Source organism: Stegodyphus dumicola, chromosome 10 (genome assembly GCF_044657685.1).
Source record: "Stegodyphus dumicola isolate Sdum_Otavi_A_Nest chromosome 10, ASM4465768v1".
In the NCBI taxonomy this organism is placed as follows: Eukaryota; Metazoa; Arthropoda; class Arachnida; order Araneae; family Eresidae; genus Stegodyphus; species Stegodyphus dumicola.
In genome coordinates, this window is record NC_140777.1 from 180502696 (window position 1) to 180526446 (window position 23751).

Below are 23751 nucleotides of genomic sequence, written 5' to 3' on the forward strand. Positions count from 1 at the left end.
ATTTAAGTTCATACAACATTTGATATGCTAAATAGCAGCTATTAGCGCTATTTATCTCTTACCTAATGTACCCACTTTATATATTATCTCCAACCTTTTTAAGTTTTAAAGTTCTTATACAAAAACTTTACTATATATATATATATATACACACATGGTTGTAAACATGTAATTCCAGTTATAAAAATGATTTAATGATATATATATAATTTTAAAATATGAAAACATGAATCTTTGCATCATTAAATCATTTTTGTAACTGGAATTACATGTCTACAACCAGTGTTTGCAAATATAAAAGTCAGATGAAGACTTTCGGTAGACACAGTGTATTTGTAAAGTAAGAAGGCTGATTACAGGCAGAGGAGGATTTATGAAGTCATGCTAAACGCAATGGGCTATGCTCCATAATTAATTTTTTCAACATACTTTGTGTTTTAAGATAAAGTGCTTCTAAAAGTTTATGTGAGGAAGCCCACTCCCTGTTTCACTAATCCGCCACTGGCACTATAGGCTTTATTTCCTACAATAAAAGGGTTTGCATATAAAAAAATTAACTTTTTTGTATGATCCGTATCGAATGTAAAGCATCCACTTAGTAAAATGTTTGCTTGCTTTAATTTGTTAAAACAAAAGGTATTCTTCCCCTTAGGTGGATGGCTCTAATATGCTTTGCCATAGTCAGATAAACCAAATTAAAACTATTAAAGTAAAGATTCTGTACATTACATGAAATTGAAGATTCAATCAGACCTTAATTTCTAAAATTAAAAGTGAAATCAGAAAATCTCCCCCCCCCAAAAAAAAACTAATAAATTGCAATTCAATAAAAAGTAAAGATAAATAAAAATTTAATCAGTTAAATAAAAAATAAAATAAATTACGAGACCTCATCCTACATTCTTTTGCAAAAAAAATCCAAGCACCGTGAAGGTGCTTCGATTTGAAGTGGTTGTTTTTGATGAAATTGAATATGTGTATAGCTCATACACAGATAATAAAATGATTAAAAAATCAAGGTCATAGTACCTGTTCACGGCTCACAATTATCCATTGAGTGTTCAAATTAAGTGGTCGAACCGCCCCTGGCGGCAATGCATGCTTGAATTCGTCGAGGCAAGGAGTGGTAGAGGTTCCTAATGTCATCCTGCGACACATTCTGCCAGGCATTCAACAGTTGTCGCTCCAGATCTGCGATATTTTGTGGTGCCCGAAACTGGCGGCCTATCATGTCATAGACATGCTCGATTGGTGAAAGGTCTGGTGACCTCGCTGGCCAAATAAGAGTATTAACCGCACGGAGACAGTCCAGAGATACGCGAGTGGTATGTGGCCTGGCATTACCTTGTTGGAAAATGGCCCCAGGATGAATGCCATGAAGGGTAATGCAATCAGCAGTAAGATGATATCAACATATAGTTGAGCTGTCATAAAAAATAGCACGTGACACCAGGGTTTATGCCTTTGTAAAACAAAGGCTGATTGGGACCGCTGGCCCCGTCCTCTCCAGACACGAACACGGTGGTCATCTGCTTCAAGAGTGAAGCAGAATTCAGTGCTGAACACTATACGATGCCAGTCTGATGCCAGCCGTGATAATCGGCTGCGACACCACTTCAGACAACTCTGCCGATGTTGTGGGGTCAAAGGCAAACAAACGCCATAAAGGCATCTGTGAGCGCAACCCCGTCTCGACAAGCGGCATGAGATGGTGGACGGTACCACGTGAGGTATAGAAGTGGCTATAGTGTGTTGAATAGTCGACAATGATACCGTTGGGGCGGTTCGGGCCTGGCGAATAATCATCCTATCTTGCCTCACATTTCTGCTCCTTGGCCTTCCAGAGCCTTCATTTCGTCGGCAGTTTCCTTGTAGCAACCATTGCTGCCAACATCTTTGCACAACAGTGTCTGTACACTGCAGGTGGCGGCCTATTGCTTGGTATGACCACCCGGCTTCACGCAATGCTACAATGCGACCATGTTCGAAGTCGTTTAGCTGTCTATAAAGGTCTTCGATATCGTCGTAATGGCATTTTAGTTGCATCTTTACGAAATTACAATGGCAGCAACAAAAAAAGATAAATTTTCCGCCTCTGTTGTTGGTTTTATACTTTGCGAATTGTACACTTGAAATGCGTTCTATGATCGCTATTCCTATTCATTTGCCTTGAAACTTTGATCGTTTGCGTGTTCGATCAGGATGTTTTTGCATACCAAATTTCGTCATGATCGCAAAAGTCCCTCTTGGTGCTTCGATATTTTTGCAAAAGAGTGTATTTAAGGCTAAGGCAGGAATTATACTTTCATTCAAAAACTAAGAAATTACACTGCTTTCAATTTAAGTCCTGAATATGTTACTATTCAATGTACTATTTCAAGAGATGATAGAAATAATTCAGCATACCAAATAAAACAGATAAAAGGTTAAAGTTTCACTAATGAGACCAGAGACTACTAGAAACAGTATGAAAACATGGAAGGAAATTTTAATGGAGAAGTGTAGGTATGAAAGCAAAGAAAGGAGAATCGCAAATTTTGGATCACATCCCTTGCAGATATAATTCTAACAGTCAAACACACTATACCAGTGAAAAAAAATTAAGCAAATCCAAAGACAGATCTGTTAGTCAATAACAAATGTAAGGCTCAGTGCAAGTGATAATTTTCCTACCACATATTTGGTTATGTTGTTCCAAAAAGTCTGCAAGTGGTCGTCCTCACTAACTCTGGATTGTTTGAGATGTTTATCTCAATATTTTACTATGTTAAGAACTATTTACTATATTAAGTTACTCGTTCAAAACTGGTGGCCTCAAAGCAAATTTATTGACTCATGATGAACATTGATTATTTATTTGTTTTCAGATTTCAGTTATTCGAAGTCCGAGTTTACACTATTTTTATTACCATTTTAAATGAACAACGCCACAGAAAAATCCATAAGTAGAACTGATTAATTTAATGTGACAGAAATCTTATTCAAAGATTTGAAAATGCCGATTATTGTTAACTTTTATTCGTATTTGCCAAAAAATAAACAAGCTCAGTAACGAATTTTTTCACAAAGAATCATCGCTTTGTTTGGGAATTCATTTTCTTACAAGAACAGCTTCCTTTCACAGCTGAAGGTTTGGTTTATTTAATTATGACAAAGCACTCGGTTATCTGCCCAGTGGAAAAGGGATGCTTCGTGGAGAACTTTTTAAGGAAAACTGGCTCATATACAAGTTACATGTGGGGGGAAAAACACGAAAGTGCCCATACAGTTAACTTGTTTGCTTGGATTCGAACTACCAGTGTTCGGTGACTTCACTGCTTGGCTGCTGGTGGGCCTTTTCACAGATGAAAATTGATAAGAAAAGAATCCAATTGTTGGATAAGCATCTGCTAAAGATAGACACACATTTGAAAGTTAGAATTGATTTTTAAAGCTTACTTATTACTAAAATTTTAGAAGATCAAAAGAATTTTCTGCTGATGGGAAAAAAAATCTCCTCCCAAACTTGAAGGTAAACTGAGAACAAATGTAAGGTAGTAACTTTGTAGAAGTGGTAATTCTCATTTGGTTACTGTTTGTCTTTTCACCGGAAATGACTAATGTTAGACACGTACGATGGAGTGACCACTTCTAATACTTTTGAGAATGAAAATGTATCCGGTCTCACAAATCCATTGCACTTCCTGGAAAACATGTGGGTGGGAGATTTTTTCATTCCTTAAAAGTCTGTTTACATCATATAAAACATTTTTATAATTGCAAATATGTGTCTACGACCAGAGGTTGCAAAAATAACTGCCAGGTAACAAAAAATGCTTCACATGTAATTAATTTTATCAGTGATAATAACAATAGACTTTCTAAAACTGCAACAAGACATAATGGTATGAATTTTGCATGCATATAATTTTTTGTTTTAATATCTTACCATTATTAATGAGAAGATGCAATGGCCTTCCAGTCGACGAGTACTTTTCAGCAAATGCTTTGACTGATCTTAATGAAACCAGATCCAAGTGCCAGACTTCAACTAAAAATAAAAAGTTGTAATTAAAACCTAAAATTTTACGTTACTCACAGCATTTTAAATACAGTGAAACCTTTCTAAGAAGAACACCCAATTGCAGATGATTGTGGATTTCTGTTGAAGTGGTGGCTTGAAGAATATGATTACTGGTTATATTCAAGACGGACGTAACGTAAATATTGTTACGAAATGTACAGGCGTGGTAACATGGCTTCCCCGCAAAGCAGTTTTATGGTTGCCATAAAAAGGCAAGTGTAGGCAGGGTTGCCACATTTGGCGAAAAATCGCCCATTTGGTGACAAAATTGACAATATGCCATGGACAGATGGAGAACCTTCTGGAACCAATTCTTACCGGTTTAGCCCAGAACGTTCTCGAACACAAGCCGAAAGCTATATAAACCCTGATGGTCCGCAGTCAGTTAGTGTGTGTGCCTCGTCAAGAGGGCGAGAGTCAGTATCGAGTTGGTATCTCGTCTAGCGAGTCAATCCTGCGGAGTCGATCGAGTTGACAGCCGGGCAGCGAGTACTGAGTGGGTCGTCGAGTTCACTGAAGGAGTCTCTTAGTGTATCGCGGTTAGTGCATCTTCGAGAGAGCATGTTGAGCTCCGGAAACGACTGAACCGAAGAGTCAGGAGCTGTGCTCTGTGTCTCATCCAGTGCATCGCGAGTTGTGGCGTGAAGACTCTCGAGAGTACGTTGAGTTCCGAGAACGACTGAGCAGAGTCGGGAGCTGTACTTTGGTGCTTTGCAGTGAAGCTGTCTCCACCGTGATAACCTGGAGGCTGTGTTGCTGATCGTGTCAGCATGTTTATAGTAGTTCATCGACGAGTGTAAAAAGTGTTATTGGAGCTGTCCCTGATTAACATTGGCTAAATAAAGTGTGTTTCGATACTTCATCAAGTGTCGTCGTTATTCACTCCAAATCCACACGAACCCCGTAACAACTGGTGTCAGAAAAAGAAAAACGTAACAATATCATCTTAATGAATGTAAATTTTGGAAAATGCAGACTAAAATAAGTAATTATATAAACTAAATTAATAAATGCTGTTTAAATACTGGTCTTCATGACAGATCTAAAATCCTGTGCCACTCAGAGGGTTAATGTTTTCAGAAATACAGGTCATCTGGAGGAGGTGTTCACAGTGAAAGATATAATTCTAGTTTTGTTTCATATTAATCATGCCCAGTTCTTTGCTGAGAAGACAAATAAAATATATTTTGCCCAGGAATGGGCAAACTTTTTCGGTCGAGGGCCAAAAATCGAAAACAAAAAGTTTGGCAGGCAAAGATAAACTTTTCCAAAATTTTAAAAACAATATACAAATATTGCAATTTAAATATGTTAATGAGATGAATGAAATTGCGATTTCATTTTTAAAAGTTCCTCATATTGAGTTTCGAAGTGAGATGTACTGATTCTAAGGAACAAGGCTAAATGCTCATCTGTCAGTTTACTTCTGAAATAATTCTTTTCTAAGGTTCATAGTTGAAGACACTTGTTCACATACATAAGATGAAGCAAATATAGCACTGATTTTCGGGGCATGAGATATTAAATTTGGGAAACATCCTTTCAATAATGATTTATAAAACTCTGGCATATTTAGAAAAAAAAACTGCTTGAGATGATTGTTAGATTGCAACTCAATTAATTCAAGCTGCAAATCTGACCTCACTGCTTCACAATTTACGTTGAAAGGTGTGGTAAAATTATCCATTTCTGTTTGAATGGCACTGGAATCTTGAAATCTTCGTTCGAACTCAATTTTTTCAACCCATCTTCATAATTCTTAAACTATTCATTTACTGAGGGTGTTGAATTTAACCTCGGGAAATGAGACAAGTTGTTCTTAGCTAGTTGCCCAGCAAACAGAATAAGTCTTCTTATTAAGTTTCAAGTTAAGATAATTAAGTTAAGATTAAGTTTTTTCTAAGAGGTCTAATTCACCTATATTAGATTCCCATATGTCTGCTCCCCGAGAAAGAGATAACGCTTGATGGCGCCAATCTGCAGGTATAATTAATAAAGAACTCCAATTTTTAACACTTTACCGATTGAAAGCTGTCTGCGCTTGCTATTTCCGTCAATTTATGTTTTTAGAACAAAAATAAAGTAAAAAGATCATCAACCCTTTGAAAAAAAAGGAAGAAGAGAATAATATTTAAACAAAGTAGGAAAGGATATGGTATATAATATATATTTCTTTTAGTTTGCCTCGGACCGGCAAATTAAAATTCTATCCACGGAGCCAGATATAACCTTTCGGCAGGCCGTAGTTTGCCCATTTCTGGTTTAACCCTTTGAGTTCAAATACACACAGTTATTCATAATTGTATCCAAAAATTAAAAATTCATAAGAATAAACTACATAACTGATGTCGCAACAGAAGCACACTTAACATTTCTTTAACACAAGCATAAGGAAAAAGTAATGGCAACGCATCAACACTAAGAAGACACTATTACCATTACTTGCATGTATTTACAACCCCTAAGTATGATCGTCTTTCTTTCTATCATCTTATGCCAGATAACAGTGAAGCGTAGTACACCATCAGCACATTAATTTGTGTTGATGGGGCTGTATGGCGATAATCCCAAAGCTTTGTTGCGACAAAATTTGCTCATCACATCCAAGGTCAACCAGTGTGGTGACATCAATGTCTTTGGCTCGTAAATCTGAGCAGATCACAGCCAACTCTATAATGGCCTTGAAGCGCAAAAATCACGTGATTCAGATGGTCGATGTGTTTTTGTGGTAGTATGTGATTGCGAATCCATGGTCGTCAATTTTTTGGATATATATTATGCAATAGTGCTATGTAAGTGGATTATTTTGCTATTCTAAGTGATTTTAAATAACTTAAGCTTTATGCAATGGTAAATAATAGTTTTATCTATATTTCGGTTTATATCATTTTAATTTTTAGATTTGTTTGGGAAAATTTGTAGCTCTCTCAAGCCTATCCAAGTGTTTCGTTTTAGCATCGAATATATTTACTCTAGTTTTAATATTTTGAGTAGTATTAATTAGAATATTTGTTTGGACATTAGGAATTCTTTATTTTTGATTACGTCTTTCTAATAACATATTTGAAGTGTCTGGTATGCAAATGTAAGAGAATAACACTTCTCTGACTCCAATAGAACCAATATTTTATTCCTTACGATGTTATAGATTCTGATTCATAAGATTTATTTACATTTTACATGCACGTAGCATCGCGTGACAAAAACTCGAAGTCTGTTTACTTCGTTTTTCGCGGAGACTAGAAGGTGTTGCCATTCCGCTTTAACTAAATTTAATTAGAAACTTAACGGAAGTGAAGCGACACTACACACCCCCTTCCTAGTGACAGCGATTATGGAAGATAATCTTTAAATTGACTGGGGAACTTCACATGTCTGCCGGTTCTAGTAGTCTTGGTTTTATGATGAGTTTCTGAATTTTCTTCAGTGTTCTTGAGTGCAGGTGTTTCCCTAAGTTCCGCTTTCTTGGAATGGGAGTTTTGAAAAGGAATATCAGAATCTTGCACTAGGAAACATGGCTTTAGTCTGTCTATTGAAACTCTTTTAACTTTTCCTTGGATTTCAGTATCGAAGTACTTATCCTTTCTAGCTCTTACAGGATAGACAGGCTGTAGCGACGAATTATTAATGTTGTTGTATAGGAATACGTGAGAACAGTTGGAAAGATGTTTAGAAACAAAGACTGTTCTATTTCCATGGGTGGTGGTAGAACTTGGCTTCATAGCTCTTATTATTTTCTGAAGGTTTTGAGAAAATTCAGACTGTTTCATATGAGGTACTGTTGAAAAGAATTCACCAGGTAATGCTAAAGGAGTTCCGTATACAAGTTCTGCGGATGAGCAACCTAAGTCTTCCTTGATGGCAGATCTTATGCCTAAAAGAACGAAAGGCAATGCTTCCAGCCATAATTTTGATTCGAGTAGATGACATTTGAGACTTGCTTTTAAAGTTCGGTGTTGTCTTTCGGTCAGGACATTGGCCTGTGGATGGTACGCAGTTGTAGTGTTTGTATGAAAACCAAGATATTTTCCTAAAGCTTGAAAAAGTTGGCTAACAAATTGCCGACCTTGGTCAGATGTTATGCGATTCGGAATTCCAAAGCGTGAAAACCAAGTATAAATCAAAGCTTTAGCAATAGATTCTGCTGATTGATCTTCTAACGGTACCGCTTCGATCCATCGTGTATAACGATCGATGATGGTTAGAAGATATTTGAATCCTTTGCAAGGAGGTAGCGGACCCACCAGATCTATGTTTAAATGCTGGAATCTGTGTGGAGGTACTTTGAATTCTCCCAAAGATGACTGTGTATGTCTGTGAAGATCTTTGGCAAGATAAACATGCTGTAGTCCATAGTTGGCAGTCTTTATTCATATTCGACAGTTTGCAATAAATTTGAGTTTGTTTAGAAAATATTAGCTTCTTCAAATCTGGCATATTCTTTGCCACGTAACAAGTAATATGATTGGCCCAAACAATTGAGATTGGGTCAATAAATATGTATATAATTCAGAAGTCAAACAACAAAAATCAGCGTTATATTTTCAAATTTTGACAGGACTAGTTTCGATGGTTTTACCGAACCACCATCCTCAGCTGTAAAAGTGCAAATGAACGAGATAGAATATAATGATTAGATATGATAAGAAAGCCTGGACAGAAATAAGATAGTGGCGCCATCTGTTGATGAAACAGAACTAAAGCATAATTTCTTTAAAGAAAGGCCTTTAAAATTTGAAAATATAACGCTGATTTTTGTTGTTTGACTTCTGAATTAGTATTTGTTCGGCGTGTTATTGTGTCTTAAATACGTATATCATTTCTGTGGCGATATATGAAAATCTTATATCTAGGCTTAAGCCCTATGCCAGTGGCATTATGCGATACGTAAGTAAGTGAAACGTTCAAGAATCACTTATTTAAATTATATAGTATCATTTTATTTTTATTATTGATTAAGAAAGTAATATTTTAGACGCTGCCGGCTGATGAAGCTGTGCGTGCCGATTATGGCACGCATGCCATAGGTCCGCCATCACTGATCTATATGAATCCTCAGCGAGAGGCCACATTCACAGAATGCCGTTTATGCATGCGCCTATGAGATTTTGCCATTACAGTTTCTGTTTGTAGAAGAATTCAGAGATTGCTGTCATTATACGACTTGCTTCTGAAGTTGCCCTTTGCTCTGTAGAAAACAGCATTTTGTATTTAACTGTTTCGTTTTGTAGGTATCGAACGGAAATTAATAGTTGACAACAGTTTGCAACATGTATATTCTCGTTCAACTGTGCTTCGAAAATTTTGATTCCTTCACGGCCTGTAGTAACTTATATTTTAAGTCTTCGGCCATATGATCAATGCGACGCTTCACAGTTTTGTCATAAACAGACAGGGTTTTGACAGTGTTGCTCCTATAACATGACTTCTCTTGGTTTTAGTAATGAGTAGAGATAACTCATACGAAGCTTCGAGGGCATTTTTAGATGACTCAGCAAAGGATCCACTATTATCCAATTTCAATATGTTTCAAACTTGCACATTTTGAAGCAAAAGGCTCCTTCGACTTAACTTTTAATCAGCTATGTTTGTTGACAAGTGTCGCTCCAGAAGAGAATGTCTCCTAGCATCTTTGCTCAAAACCAATAACACATAGCGGCTGGTCAACACCTTTTTAGCCCAGAAAGTCTATTAATTAATTTCATGTTGGCATTTTGTGACTTTTAACTTTTAAATTGTTGCTACCAAATATTAGAGCCCTGCATTATATTTAAAGAAATTAAATAATGAAGAATCTACATGGATGTATTGTTACGTTATTTTCTTCCTTTGGCACCTTCGTTACAGGGTTTGTGTGGAATGACGACAGCACTTGATGAAGTATCGAAACACACTTTATTGGCTAGTATTCTCAGGACAGCTCCAAAACACGTTTTCACAGTCGTCGAAGAACTACTATACACATGCTGTAACAAATACAGACACAGCCTTCAGACTATCAGGCATTAACGATGGAGACAGCTTCACTGCAAAGCACCAGAGTACGACTCTCCACGCTACAACTCACGATGCACTCGACGATACACTAGAGTACAGCTCCCGACTCCATGGTTCAGTCGTTCCTGGAGCTCAACACATCTCTCGACGATGCACTAACCACGATACAATAACAGAATCTTTCGGTGCGCTTCGATGACCCACTCGGCACTCGATGACTAACTCTCCGCGTACCAGCAGGGTTTATATAGCTTTTGGCTTGTGTTCGAGAACATTCTGGGCTAAACCGGTAAGAATTGGTTCCAGAAGTTCTCCATTCGTCCATGCCATATCGCCAATTTTGTTGCCAAATGGGCGATTTCTCGCTAAACATGGCAACCCTGCCTTCTTTTGCCATTTTATGGCAACCCTAAACCTGCGTTGCGAGGAAGCCATCTTACCACATTTCGTAACAGTACGTATGGTCATTTCGTAACAGTACTGGTAACAGTCATTTCGTAAACGCCTGGACATTTCGTAACAGTACGTATGCTACTCGCACTATGATAAAACAACGGTACCTAGAGACATCCAATTCTGAATAACGTAGTCATCGATTCGAATTTTGGAATTTGTTTTATTATCTATTTCATATTTTGTAAAAATTTAACGAATTTTTGATTAACAAATTCAACGATTTCAAAGCGAGCAATGGCAACATTGTACGGGAAAAAAATTAATAAATAAATAATCTCTAGCGCGCGAGATTGTGTGTCAGAAATTCTAAAGATATGCTCTTTTTACTTTTGCGATATTGCTGCTGAATTCAAGTTTATGGTATCTACCAGATAAAGCTTTTGGCAGTGCTAAAAACATGACATTTAATAAATAAATGTAACACACAAAACATTAAGAAAACGCCCCTTCGAGCGTAATATAAAAATCTGAAAACTTTCATTTTCTGTTTTAGTACAAAGGAGCTTAGCAATAGCCCCTAAAGGACTATTGTTTTCGTTTTGCGATTTTGCGTTGGTTCACTCGGATCATGTTACACGGATGAGTGAGCTCAGTTTTTTTATTCTCATATGTCCGTTTCACTTTTCAAACTGTTGCCACCAAATGTTAAGAGTGCTGCATTACATTTGAAGAAATTCAATAATGAAAAATCTGCATAAATGTATGTATATTTCTCGCATTGTGATAAAACAACGGTACCTAGAGCCATCGAATTTTGAATGATGTAATCCTACTGCGAATATGGGCATGTGGAATCCCAAATTTGAAATTTGTTTTGATTGATTTAATATCTTGTAAAATTCTAAGGAATTTTGGATTAACAAACTCAAGGATTTCAAAGCGAGCCATGGCAACGTTGTACAGAAAAAACATTTTTATCTCCAATGCGCGAGACTGTGTGTCGGAAATTTTAAAGATATGCTCAATTTAAAACTAGTTGCTCTTGAACTGAATTTTATGGTTTAAGGGCGAAGAATATGATACTTAATAAATAAAGGTAACAGACAAAATGTTTAAAAAATGCCCCTTTGAATGTAATTTAAAATCTGAAAACTTTCAGATTTTCTTTTTTTTTTTTCTTTTTCTTTCTTTCTTTCTTTCTTTTTTTTTTTTTTTTTTTTAAATTTGGCAATAACTAACGTTCAGGAGGTGGCATTAACTAACGTACGTACGTATGCATGTATCTGACATAACTCAAAAACAAGTAGCTTCAGAACGTTGAAATTTTGCACATAGGCCTGATGTAACATGTAGATGTGCATCTCACATTCTAGTTGTAATCGGCCACACCAAAGTATATAAATATATGCATATATATATATATATATATCCACTCTGTTACTCGGATCAGTGAACTCAATTTCTTTACTCTTATATGTTTGTAAATTGGGAATTTTTTGCTTTAAAAATGATCGAATTATGTTATTCTTATTTTCCGATTCATTCAGAGCTTTTTTTTTTTTTTTATGCCTTTAACTAACTTCCACGCAATAGTTGTAGAACTATCAACAATTTAAAAATTGTTTTAAGTGCGGTTAAGTAAAATTCTTTTACCATAGCAGCCCCATTTGTCTGCATTTGAAAGTTAGCAGAATAGTGGATTTGTTGCTAATTTAAAGAAACTAAGCTTCGCAAGAACAACTGTTTCTTTTTATTTGTCTAATTTCTTTTATGCATCGTTCTAAATTAATTAGAGTATTTGAATAGAACATGTGACAACGACTAGATAATTCTTCAGATGATATAATTTTTGTGTACTCTGAGTTATAAAATGAATGAAATATAACGCTGTTAAGTGAACCTAGCACCGAAGTGTCGCTATGGTAAATAAATATAGTGAACTTTAAGTAGTGCATTTATTGTATTGTGGTTTATGCGCTATGGACGAAGTAGATTTAATTCAGAATTCTTTAACTGTTAATTCAATATGTTTAAATAAAATCCAGGAAAATTTTGTATAATTTAATATTCCGTACCAGTAAGTTATGTGGTGTACAGATCAGATTTTTTTCTTTTCGTGAAAAGACTATTGCTATGATTTTGATGGTTCCGCCAATTTTTTTCCCCCTTTTACAAGAAATCAAACTGTTTTAACAAATTCCAATCTACTGCCATATTAAGGCTGATTTCTAACTGAAGCTGGCAAAATTCTATCGGCGTCAGTTCCTGACACCACAGATAGATAAAAACGAACGGCACTGAAGAAAAAAAATCTTGAAACTATGTTTTGGTTCTCAATCTTTTTTTTTTTCCCCCCCCCCCCCCCCCAACAGCAAGAATGTACGTATCAACGTCCATATAGGAGCTTTGTTTGAGTCAATAGTTAACTTCATCGGATGATTCTAGGAACAAGACTAATGCTATGAATTAGTCCTTTATATCCTAAAAGAACCTTATGGAAACCTCTTCGTAATTAGGTAATTGCCAAATTGTGGGATCCATCGTACTAAATAAATTAACGAGTGTTGATACTCCAAACGAAAACTACAAATCTCGAGTCACGATATTTGACGAGGTTGTTGGCGCAATTTTAACTGACGGAAATGTCCATGAGGTCAGTGCATAAACGGAATTGTCCATGGTCTAACGAAATTGCACCATGAAGGTAGGAAGCCATTTCTATGGTTTTTGCCTCCTCTGATAAGGGCATCCTATAAGCGTCATACGATAGGTAACACGACATTTATATACGCTTATAGCCATATAAATATCAAATACGCTTATGACGCTTATAGCCATATAAATATCAAATTAATGAGTGCATACAGTAATATTAGCATATAGTAATATTAGCATCTGATCTGATGGTAATTGTGCCCTACCTTGTAAAGCCTCAGAGGCACCTCACATGAATGAGTCCTGACTGCAGTTCCCAAAAAGGACATCGGAGGAACAAAGGAGAAGGGGGCGAACAAAAGACCTGGATTTCGAAAGATCGAACACATTAGAAGAAGATAAGGCTACAATGAACTGGAACATAAATAATAGTAGTAAGATGAATGCGCATATTTGAAGAGTTTCTTAAGAGAGCACATACCGTGCACTTGTCAAAAAATCTGCGCAGAGGACGCTTCAAATAATAAATGCAAATAAAATAAAATGGATGAATGCTAATACAAAAAAGAATATACAAACTGAATTACATTGGAGAAAAATGAAAATAATCAAGGGAGTACAATTTACTAATAAACCAGTGCTCGGGAAGAAAAACTATATACAGTAGACGAACGGGGAAGTTATGAAAATATTTTTTAAATTTTCAGAACCTAAGAAGCTAGGAAAAACATACGCCAGAAAATACAGCAATTTACAAGCAGCAAATGGCGGCATTTTTTGTACTCACAATTGTCGCCTTCTGTTTAAATTCTAATTTTGATTTTAAACCTCCACAGGTCCTTATCGTATTTACTTAGAAGCAGAGATAACTCGTTTGTCAGTCGAATACAATCTGAATGACACTTTAGTTAATAAAACAGTGTAGAGACATTAGGTTATTTCGAAGTAGGATACACGAAAAATGAGCAATGCCCTCGCCGGAACTCGAACCTCAGACCTCTCAAATACGCACCGTCTGTGCTGACCATTACACCACGAAGGCATGCTAAGAAGGCGGGAGAGATACCTTATATACTCCCCCCTTTTAAATGCCGACTGGGAATTAGGGGACCTATTCGCCAAATCCTGGTAGTGGAGAATCATCATCCACCACCCTTTTTAGTTACGGCGCCTCTGCAGTGTCATTAGATTACGTTGATGCAGGGGGGATGAAAAGTGAGCAATGCCCTCGCTGGGTCTGAAATCTGGACCTCTTGAATACGCGCCGAGTGTGTTAACCATTACAACACGAAGGCATGCTAAGAAGGCGGGAAAGACTTGAAAAATTCCAGAACTCTCTTGAAAATTTCCAGACCTGTGCCCCGGCAGTGGTACGATATGATTTATTTTTAATCGATCCAATGGTCGCATAAAAATAACGCAATAACGTCGATAGCTCTGAAAAGAGTTTATTACGGTCGGTACAAGACTTACAAAAAAACTTTATAATTCGCTCGCCATGTCTTCTATCTTCTGCCAAATTACTGGAAGGCGTCATACACCATCACCGCCCGGTGTCGAAGTGGATAGCGCGTCGCGCAGTTGCACCACAGGTCCGGGATTCGATCCTCGGGCTGGGCGAGGTTGACTCAGCCTTTCATCCTTTGAATGGGTCGATAAAATGAGTACTAAGTTCGCTTAGAGACTAAACACCGGGGGGTTCTGCGACAAGCTGAGCACATGCCCAGGACATATGCTGATGCACTTCGGGTCCAAGGTCAAGAAAGCAGATTTCGGGGCACTGAAGTCCGTGGCCCACTAGGGCTGCTTCTGGAATACGCGGCCAGCGTTCTGACTACTACACTACGAAGGCGGGAGAAATATCTTATATACTACCCCTTTTAAAGGGCGACTAGGGTTTTTAGAGGACCCAATCGTTAAATCCTGGATGTAGAGAATCATCATCCACCACCCTTTTAGTTCGGGCGCCATTGTAGAAACTATAGGTTATTTTGAAGCCGAAGAGAGAAAAAATGAGCAAAGCTCTCGCCGGGACTCGAACCACGGGCCTCTCGAATACGCGCTGAGCGTATTGACTGCTACACTACGATGGCATACTAAGGCGACGGGAGAAATATCCTTACTACTTTTATTTTATTGCTTTATACGTTCAACAAAAGAGCACTGGGTCCCGTTGACGAGGGTAATCAAATTTCAATCGAGATCGGTTAATCAATGTTTATGTTCTCAGATTCATTGTTCATATGCTGAGCGGATGGCTATACAATTGTTTCGGTATAGGATTTAAAATTGTCACCCCGTAGTGTTTTTCACTGAACGGGGCGGGAGTTCAAAATATTAGATAAATAGATAGATGACTTGGAAATCTAATCTAAGAAAATAAGCCGTACCGCCAAAATTGGCACAACCGGCAATTTAAAAGAAACAAACTGAAAGATAACTGGATAAACACTACAACAGAATAAGGACTACTTATCCAAAAACTCATCCTCCGCTGGAGATGTGTCGGCGTCGCCAACGGGTCAGCTCGACCTTTATTCAGAATAGAAACCACCTATTTCTTAACATAAAATGACTAAATTGAACTCAGGACAACTGCTAACCTAAACAACAATTATAAAATACAAATATTGCCTATCTTAACGAACAATAAGCATTTACAGTTTTCAGTAAATTATACATTGTATGTATACAAATTACATTATAATTTATGCAATTCAACTCAAAAATTTAAGCAATTAAACAAAAGGATCGAAATATACATAATTATTCAAATTGGTAATAATTTTTATAAGTCCTAATTTAGCTTTATTATTGCTATATAGATATTTTTCATTATTTATAGATATATTTCGAAAATATTCTCCTCTAATTTCCTTCGTTAAGGCACAGTTCCAAATGTAATGTCCATTAGATGCTCCAGATGCATCCTGACCACATCGGCAATGAATATCTTTCCCATGAAACCTTTTTAGATATTCTGGAAATTGGCCATGTCCTGTTATCAATTGATTTAGCAATCTATTGTAACTTAATCTTTGCTCTTTGACAACAGGAAATATTTTATAAACCTTTTGTCCAGTTTTGTCATAATGCCATCTTTGTTGCCATGTGTGGAGAATCTTGTCATGTAGTACACTCTTAATATAATTAAGAGATAAAGGAACCGTGATATCAATATCTGTATTATAACATGCTTCCTTAGCAGCAGAATATGCTGCTTCATTTCCATGAATATTCGAATGTCCTTTTATCCAATTTATATGTAATTTCATTCTTGAATTAATATTGTGAATATAATTTCTGACTTTATCTACTTTTGCAGATAAACATTTTCTAGAATTAAGAGCTCTAAGGATGCTCTGGGAATCTGTGAACACCGAAATCTCCCAATTTGTAATATATTTCTCATTTTCTTCCTCATTAGCCCATCATATGGCGTTTTCAAAGGCAATAAGTTCTGCATCAAAAATAGTTGAATTATTATTCAATCTTAATTTAGATTTATATACAAATTTATTATTTCCAAAAGCAACAAATGCTGCTCCAACATTTTTATCAATCATGAAGCCATCAGAGAATAATTCCAAACCAACACCAGTTGGAAGAAGTGTCTTCCAGGTAACCTCTTTAAATTGTGCCGGATGAAAATAAAACTTTTCTAATTTTGGATCAATTCCTCTATTAGAAATCTTCAGGTCACAATAATCTATATTCTCTTCATATGAACAGCTTTATAAATCAGCGTTTCAGCTTCAGCTACTAAGTCTATAGGCGTAACTCCAGCTAAGACCTGTAGGCTGGTGGTAGAGACTGTTCTGTAGCATCCCGTAATGGGTAGCATTGCAACCCTCTGAATCTGTAGCAATTTATTTCTCACCTTTTCCGTTCCAGTCCACCAAACGGGTGAGCCATACAAGATTATTCGTTCAATTCTTCTATTGTATAATTCTTTTAAAATACTTTTACTTTTAAAAGAATCCATACATAATAATCTATTCATCTTATTCATAATCTTAAAAATTTTTTCTTTTAATTTAGTTAAATGTGGCAACCAACTTAAATTTGTATCCAAAATTATACCTAAGTATTTAAGTGTTTTTTCGCTGCGGATTCTTTTTCCATTCCACGTCAATAAAGGTAATCTGATTAATTTTGAGCCTTTTGGGATTGTTATCATAGCCATTTTATCTTGACTAATATCCAGCTTATTTACTTCACACCAGTTATAAAGTTTATCTAGAGCATTCTTTGCTTTTTCTTCTATAATTAATCTATTACTTCCAGAAATCACCAACACAAAATCGTCACAAAATCATACTGCAAAAATACATCCTTTTCAAATTTCAATTGTAAGGCAGTATCAGCCACCAGGTTCCAAAGTGTAGGGCCTAAAACAGAACCCTGAGGAGCACCTTTATTATAATATTTCTCAATATTTATATTATTTCTTCTGTAAATAATTTTCCTATTATTTAGATAACTATTAATAATATTGAAGAGGTTTTGAGGACATTTTAAATCTAGAAGTCTTGATTTGATGCTGGGCCACCATAAGCTATTAAAGGCATTGCTAATGTCGATTGCAATCAAAGTAGTATGTAAATTCTTTATCTTATTAATTCTTATAGTGTCAATAATATTATTAATCGCCAAGATAGTATCTTTTCCTGGCGTAAATCCATATTGATTTGCATTTAGTAGATTATTGCTACCAAGAAAATAAACAAGCCTATTGTTAATCAATTTATCGAGAACTTTACCCAAAGTGGGTAATAAACAAATCGGCCTGTAAGAAGCCGTTTGCTCAGGAGGTTTATCTTGTTTTAAAAGCAAAACCAATTTGCCAATCTTCCATGTCTCAGGAAAATGTCCCCGTTGAAAACAAATATTAAATAGATCCAAAATGAATTTCCTATTTACATAATAAAGTTCCTTATAAATTTCCAAAGGAATGTTATCATGACCGGGAGCTTTATTCATTTTCATACTCTCCAGAGCAGCAGAAAGCTCATCGGCAGTAAACAAAACATCATTAAAAGACTCCAAATCAACTTTTATTTTCCTTCGGATATCCCGATCCTCCTCTTCTTTATCTTCCATAAAGTGGAAGTTCATAATTTCTTTTATTGTATCTTCTATATTTTCTGTGTAAGTACCATTACTTTTACGGATAGCAGTAAAAGTGACAGGATTCATCTGCTTATCTGTGGCAATTTTAAAATGCGTGCTAAAGGGACTTTGCAGAGACAATTTATCCCATATTTTAATCCAGTAATTTTCCTTTGCAATTCTAATGTTCTTTCTATATATTCCAAGATGTTTACAATAAATTTTTTTATAATTTAATCTATCTTCGCCACAAGAATTCTGAAATCTTCTTCTAGAAGCTCGAACTTTTTTCCTGTATCGTTATAATTAAACCGAACATTTTCACATATGTCACATATGATTGAATTAATTTCATGTAATTGAGATTCTATATATTCATTGATTTCAATGCCAGAAAAATTTTCAAATATAAGCTCCTTTAGAGCAATCCAGTTCAATCTCCTCAACTTAATTTGGTTGTTTTGTGTATCATCAATTATCACATTTCTAATCTCAAAGATGACTTGGAAAAAGGAACTTTTGTCGAGGTGCCTGTAAATTTATCTCAAAGCATATCTATTAGGTGCCAAGACGAAATCCACTCATAAAGGTGCAGGCACTATTATAGAGTTCATTATAGTGTCTTCATGCAAAAAAATAATTCAAATGGATTCGATAGCGGCCAAAATGGTTTCGTTGAAATATGATACCCGAAATTCTTCGCGATCACAATACTTCCTTTAGTTCGCACAAGAAAGTAATAAAAATAAAGTAATGAAATTGACTTGAAGTTTGTTTTGATCTCAGACTTGAAATAGTCAGCAATATGTGGATTTGCAACGCAACAGATATACAGGATTAGGCAGGTTTATCCGCCTCATTAATACGAGGTTTGGTTTATGTGATTACGGCGAAACCTCGAAGGCTATCTGTCTATGAGGAGGGGTGCCTTCGTGGAAGATTTTCTAAGGGAAACTGGCTCGTATACACGTTACAATGGGGAAAACCACGAAACCACCCATGCACGCAGCCCGTTCGCGGGATTCGAACCTCGAGCAGAACTACCAGTGTTCAGCGACTTTACCGCCTAGCCGCTCTGGTGGATCTTCATTAATGTGAAGACCAACATTTACTTCATTTTTAGTTAGTATGATAAAGACTATAACATCGAAACATTAAAAACGAATATAATTTTTAATTTACGTAATTATTTAATATCGATGTAAAATTAAATGAATTTAAATTAACTGATTTTATTTTAAAAATATAAACGTATTGATAGTAGTAACATATGCTAACAAAATTCAGAAGGTAGTCAACAAAACATTCTAACACAGGCCCCCCAGCAACTTATGACCTGTTTCATAACTTCAAGTCACCCACTTCAGTTTCGATAATAAAGTACAATATATAAAAATATATAAAAATAAATTATAAAACATATAATAAATTGAAGGGAAAGAAAGATGATATTTGGTGGCAACAGTTTGAAAAGTGAAACGGACATTCAGAATGATTCGACGCAAAATCTTAAAAAGAAAATAATAGTCCCTCAGGGTCAAAGCCCCTTTGGACTAAATATAGAACGAACACTTGAAAAATACATAAAAAATAAACTGACAATAAATAATAACAATAATATTTTTTCTTGATTACAAAGTTGCTGTAACGAATATGTATTTTTAAAAATTGTAACACAGTTTTAAGCAGAAATCAATAAATTTAGCAATACCAATCCATAATCTGTAATAATAAATAAATTAAAAAAAAAAAAAAAAAAAGTTCTGGCATTTTGTCTTCATTCGTTTCGACTTACAAATGCGAGCAAATATTTTCACACATGGAATTTATTTTAAGTAAAAATGGAGCAGCTTAACTACGAAAACTCTGATATTGGTATTCCTCTTAAAACAACTAAGTCAGACTTTATTAAATCAACGTTATAAGTAAGTTCTTCAACATTACTGAGAGCTATTGATGCCGAAGAAAAAAATAAAGCTCATTCAGGTATGTTTGTTTTTTATAATAATTAGAATTATATTGTTACGAATTGTGTATAATAATGCAACATGAAATGCCTTAAAGGGACTCATAATCCTTAAAACCTAAAAGATCTTCGAATATGTGACTGTTGCAAGAATTGGGATAACTTAATTTAAAAGCATTCACAGCTGACTACATAACATAGCTGCTTTCTGAAATAGTCATCAGAAAGTTTGTGCCGCCACAAATATTTTTATAATTTAATCCGCTTCGTGACAAAATTTTTCCGTCATGTTTCCACCTTGCGCGCACAGTTTAAAACATTCTTTTGCATAATTTAATTCCGTATTTAATATACAGCTTTTATAAAATTTGGAAACTACTATGAACCAAAAATTCTAAAAATTTCATGTCAAATTTTTGTTTTATTTGGAGTTGAGTTTATAAAATGTATTTTATTTTATTAAAAAAATCTGTAATGTTTTCGTGCATAAATTTTTTTAATATTAAAATATTTATCAGATTTTCGGTTCAGTTAGAAAACAGTGCCCGTATAAAGAATTCCATCCAATTTCAAGTATGTACCATTCGCCATTTTTAAAATATTATGCGCGCAAGATGGAAACATGACGAAAAAGTTTGTCACAAAGCGGATTAAATTACAAAAATATTTGTGCAACACAAACTTTCTGGTTACTAGTTCCCGAAGCAGCTATGTTATGTAGTCAGCTGTAAAATGTTGGAAGTAATTGCTTTTAAAATAAATAAAATATCCCAATTCTTGCAACAGTCACATATTCGAAGATTTATATAAGGGGTTTAAGGTGTATGAGCCCCTTAAGAGAACTAAGCTCGGCGGAAAAAATAAGATTAAAGAGGCAAGCTTATTTAAAGTTGAGGTAAATGGCTATCTAGCTAAACTGGGGAGATATCGCGAAGCCAGCGTTAATTTTGTCTACTAATTTTTGTCGCCAAATGTGGTGAAAAATCACTAGAAATTGCCAAAATTGGCGACCATTTGGCCTGCTCTTTGTATAACTGTAATTGATTCCTATATGTAACTGTAACCACATCCGGCCCTTATATGTAACTTTAACCGTAGAGGCCTTCAAGTAATTTTTAAAAAATTGAAAGTACTGAAAATGTATCGGCGGCCGAGGAAAATCTATGGAAGACCGAAAACAGCAGCAGTTCTCAGTTTTTACTTTTTTAGTTCACAGTTGATTGCCGTATATTGGGAGATCTACGTGCGAGCTTTGCTCTTTGGATGCGATTTGCACTGCATTGTGTTTAACCTACTTAGTAGATTGAAATGATAACTACTGATTGTGTTCTGTCCTACTGAGAACTGTACGAGTATTTTTGGGGAAAGTTTCCAGATTTGTAGTGTTCCTTTTTTAAAAAAATATAGTGCATTCAATCCATTACAAACCCATACACATGTAAAAATAACATATATTTTTATGTTTAAAATCGTAATGTAATTATTTTCTTAATTCTTCTTTTTCACAAAAAAAAAAAAAAAAAAAAAAAGCTTTAAGATTTTATATTACGCCTAAAGAGGCGTTTTTTTTTTAACGTTTTGTGCGTTACCTTTATTTATCATGTTCTTCGTACTTAAACCATAAAATTCAGTTTATCAGCAGTATCGCAAAATAATTTTATAATGAAACTACCTTTAGAATTACCCATACACAGTCTCGCGCGCTGGAGATATAAATGTGTCCGCCCCCCCGCACAGTGTTGCTATTGCTCGGTTTGAAATCGTTGCGTTTGTTAATCAAAATGTCTTTAAAGTTGTAATACTTCTTTGGCGAAATGAAGCAACTCCAATGATGCAACACAGCAATAACTTTTATTTAAAACTCAAAAATGGCGACATACAAACAAGAAGAGAAAACATATTCTATCATTTAAAAATAAATTACATTCTTCGTGCGAGAGTCGCACGTGGCACTCGAGTCTGTTTTCAAATATTGCCATTCACAAATACCTTAATGGTCATCTATTTAAATTATTTAAACTACAAGATTTTAATATTATTTAAAGCTGTTACAACCTCTCCCCCAACGGAGAGACTTTTGCCGAAGGGAAAAGTTCTGTAAAATTCGAAATTTTATAAGCTCGGCTTGTTAAATTGCTTAAAGAGAAAAGATAACTTCTCTCATAAGTTTCCAAATTTTCAGGCCGAAAATTTTAAGTTTTAAACAAATATTTTTACACCACATTTAAATAGGAAGAAAATGGATCAGTGTTCAAATTAGTCTTCTTTTTTTTTTTTCTTGATGGCGCCTAGATCTCTTCTTTGGTGGACCAGTTCCTCGGCTTTAATTCACAGCAAAGCCTTTCCTCAGTTCATCTGTGCCTTTCGGATAATATTCATTTGTCATTTGCTTTCGACAATTGTTTTCTTCGTCTATTAGTAGCGGCTTTGATATTAAATCAAAAGCCGAAAGATGATGATAACGCTGCATTGCAAAATGATTCTCAATATTAATTTCTTTATCGTTTTTTAAATTTTCGTGAACATCTTCCTCTTTTAATTCTGGTGATTTAACTTCTTCAAATACATCTCTGGATGCTTTATTTTCTTCCTTCATCGGTTCCAAGATCTGCTCTTCAGCTATTTTTCTTTTCCTTTGAGCTCTAGTAGAAATGGCATTAAAATGGTATCACTAAGTTTACGTTTAAGTGATAAACTAATAAAATAAGGCAGTTCAGTGTTAACAGGAAGTAATAACCTGATATCACTAATATTACGTTCAGTGATGAACTAATAAAATAAGGCAATTCAATATCAACAGGAAGTAATAACCTGGTATCACTAATATTATGTTCAGTGATGAACTAATAAAATAAGACAATTCAATATCAACAGGAAGTTACGTTCAGTGATGAACTAATAAAATAAGGCAATTCAATATCAACAGGAAGTTATAATCTGGTATCTCTAATATTGCGTTCAGTGATGAACTAATAACATAAAGCAATTCAAAATTAACAGGAGGTAATAATCTGGTATCACTAATATTATGTTCATTGATGAACTAATAAAATAAAAATACGCACGATTATTCGATCTCGGTCGGTGCCTCCAAAATAATTAAGACTGTGATACTTCTTTGGGGATATGAAGCAACTCCAATGATGGAACACAGCAATAACTTTTATTTAAAACTCAAAAATGGCGACATATAAACAAGAAGAGAAAACATATTCTATCATTTAAAAATAAATTACATTCTTCGTGCGAGAGTCGCACGTGGCACTCGAGTCTGTTTTCAAATATTGCCATTCACAAATACCTTAATGGTCATCTATTTAAATTATTTAAACTACAAGATTTTAATATTATTTAAAGCTGTTACAACCTCTCCCCCAACGGAGAGACTTTTGCCGAAGGGAAAAGTTCTGTAAAATTCGAAATTTTATAAGCTCGGCTTGTTAAATTGCTTAAAGAGAAAAGATAACTTCTCTCATAAGTTTCCAAATTTTCAGGCCGAAAATTTTAAGTTTTAAACAAATATTTTTACACCACATTTAAATAGGAAGAAAATGGATCAGTG

At 35.2% G+C, this 23751-nt stretch overlaps 1 protein-coding gene across 2 annotated transcripts in view; it reads right to left on the bottom strand.

Moving 5' to 3' along the window:
• Positions 1-23751, bottom strand: part of LOC118200620 (polyprenol dehydrogenase-like) — a 118457-nt gene that overhangs the window by 16619 nt on the left and 78087 nt on the right. For both annotated transcript variants that reach the window (XM_085825943.1, XM_085825944.1), the window contains one exon: positions 3929-4030. In XM_085825943.1, coding sequence (XP_085682069.1) covers positions 3929-4030 — 102 coding nt within the window. The remainder of the gene's footprint in view (positions 1-3928; positions 4031-23751) is intronic.